At 43.7% G+C, this 1,986-nt stretch overlaps 2 protein-coding genes across 2 annotated transcripts in view; one reads left to right on the top strand and one right to left on the bottom strand.

Annotated features, from left to right (window-relative positions):
- LOC117959748 (transcription factor 7-like 1-D) overlaps positions 1 to 920 on the top strand; it is an 8,675-nt gene extending 7,755 nt beyond the window's left edge. The window contains exon 9 of the mRNA XM_034897028.1: positions 840 to 920. Within this exon, the coding sequence (XP_034752919.1) occupies positions 840 to 920 (81 nt within the window). The remainder of the gene's footprint in view (positions 1 to 839) is intronic.
- The window catches only part of LOC117959747 (transcription factor 7-like 1-A), a 29,529-nt gene that overhangs the window by 22,656 nt on the left and 4,887 nt on the right, over positions 1 to 1,986 (bottom strand). The gene's annotated exons all lie outside the window — the stretch shown is intronic.

The following is a 1,986-nucleotide window of genomic DNA, read 5'->3' on the forward strand; positions in this document are numbered from 1 at the left end:
GGCTGGTTTCTCACCTTTCTTAGGATCATTGAGACCCCCCGAGGTGAGATCCTGCATGGAGCCCCAGTCCGAGGGAGATTGACAGTCATGTTTAACTTCTTCCATTTTCTAATGATTGCTCCAAAAAATCATACATTGTGATTTCTGAATTTTTTATTTTTTTCGATTATATCTCTCACAGTGGCAAACACAGCACGTGTTTGAGCTTTAGAGAGCTGGAAGGCTCACAGGTCATTCAGAATCAAAACATTGATACTGTGTCTTGCAAAAGTATTCGGCCCACTTGAACTTTTCAACCTTTTGACACAGTTCAGGCTTCAAACATAAAGATATAAAAAAATATATTTTTTGTGAAGGATCACCAACAAGTGGGACACAATTGTGAAGTGGAACGAAATCTATTGGATATTTTAAACTTTTTTTTAGCAAATAAAAAACTGAAAAGTGGTGCGTGCAAAATTATTGGGCTGCTTTACTTTCAGTTCAGCAAACTGAGTCCAGAAATTCAGCGAGGATCTCTGAAGGATCCAACGTTGTCCTAAATGACTGATGGGGATCAATAGAATCCACCTGTGTGTGATCAGGTCTCTGTATAAATGCACCTGGTCTGTGATAGTCTCAGGGTTCTGTTGAAAGTGCAGAGAGCATCGTGAAGACCAAGGAACACACCAGGCAGGTCCCAGATACTGGTCTGGAGAAGTTTAAAGCCGGATTTGGAAACAAAAAGATTTCCCAAGCTTTAAACATCCCAAGGAGCACTGTGCAAGCGATCATTTTGAAATGGAAGGAGTACCAGACCACTGCAAATCTACCAAGACCTGGTCCCTGTAAACTTTCAGCTCAGACCAGGAGAAGATGATCAGAGATGCAGCCCAGAGGCCCATGATCCCTCTGGAGGAACTGCAGAGAACTACAGCTGAGGTGGGAGAGTCTGTCCATGGGACAACAATCAGTCAGACACTGCACAAATCTGGCCTTCATGGAAGAGTGGCAAGAAGAAAGCCATTTCTCAAAGATATCCATAAAAAGTCTCGTCTAAAGTTTGCCACGAGCCACCTGGGAGACCCACCCAACATGTGGGAGAAGGTCTCTGGTCAGATGAAACCAAAATCGAACCTTTTGGCCACAATGCAAAACGATATGTTTGGCGTAAAAAGCAACACAGCTCATCACCCTGAACACACCATCCCCACTGTCCAACATGGTGGTGCAGCATCATGGTCTGGGCCTGCTTCTCTTCACCAGGGACAGGGAAGATGGTCCACATGGAGGGGAAGATGGATGCAGCCAAATACAGGACCATTCTGGATGAAAACCTGTTGGAGTCTGCAAAAGACCTGAAACTGGGACGGAGATTTATCTTCCAACAAGACCATGATCCCAAACATACAGCAACATCTACAAAGGAATGGTTCACAAATAAACGTCTCCAGGTGTTAGAACGGCCGAGTCAAAGTCCAGACCTGAATCCAATCCAGAATCTGTGGAAAGAACTAAAAACTGCTGTTCACAAACGCTCTCCATCCAACCTCACTGAGCTCCAGCCGTTTTGCAAGGAAGAATGGGAAGAACTTAGTCTCTGATGTTAAACTGATAGACATAACCCAAGCGACTTGCCGCTGTAATCGCAGCAAAAGGTGGCTCTACAAAGTATTAACGCAAGGGGGCCCAATAATTTTGCACGCACCACTTTTCAGTTTTTCATTTGCTTAAAAATCTCAAAATATCCAATAGATTTCGTTCCACTTCACAATTGTGTCCCACTTGTTGATGATTCTTCACAAAAAATAAAAATTGTATATCTTTATGTTTGAAGCCTGAAATGTGTCAAAAGGTTGAAAAGTTAAAGGGGGCCGAATACTTTCGCAAGGCACTGTAGTAACATTAATCAAGGCGGACATTTGTTCTAACTGTTGGCAAAGAGAACGTCATGGAGGGGCCACGGCTCTGTCATAGCCCTCTCTAAGGTACGCCAGCAGACAGACA

The sequence above is a fragment of the Etheostoma cragini genome, chromosome 16 (assembly GCF_013103735.1).
Source record: "Etheostoma cragini isolate CJK2018 chromosome 16, CSU_Ecrag_1.0, whole genome shotgun sequence".
NCBI classification, from domain to species: domain Eukaryota; kingdom Metazoa; phylum Chordata; class Actinopteri; order Perciformes; family Percidae; genus Etheostoma; species Etheostoma cragini.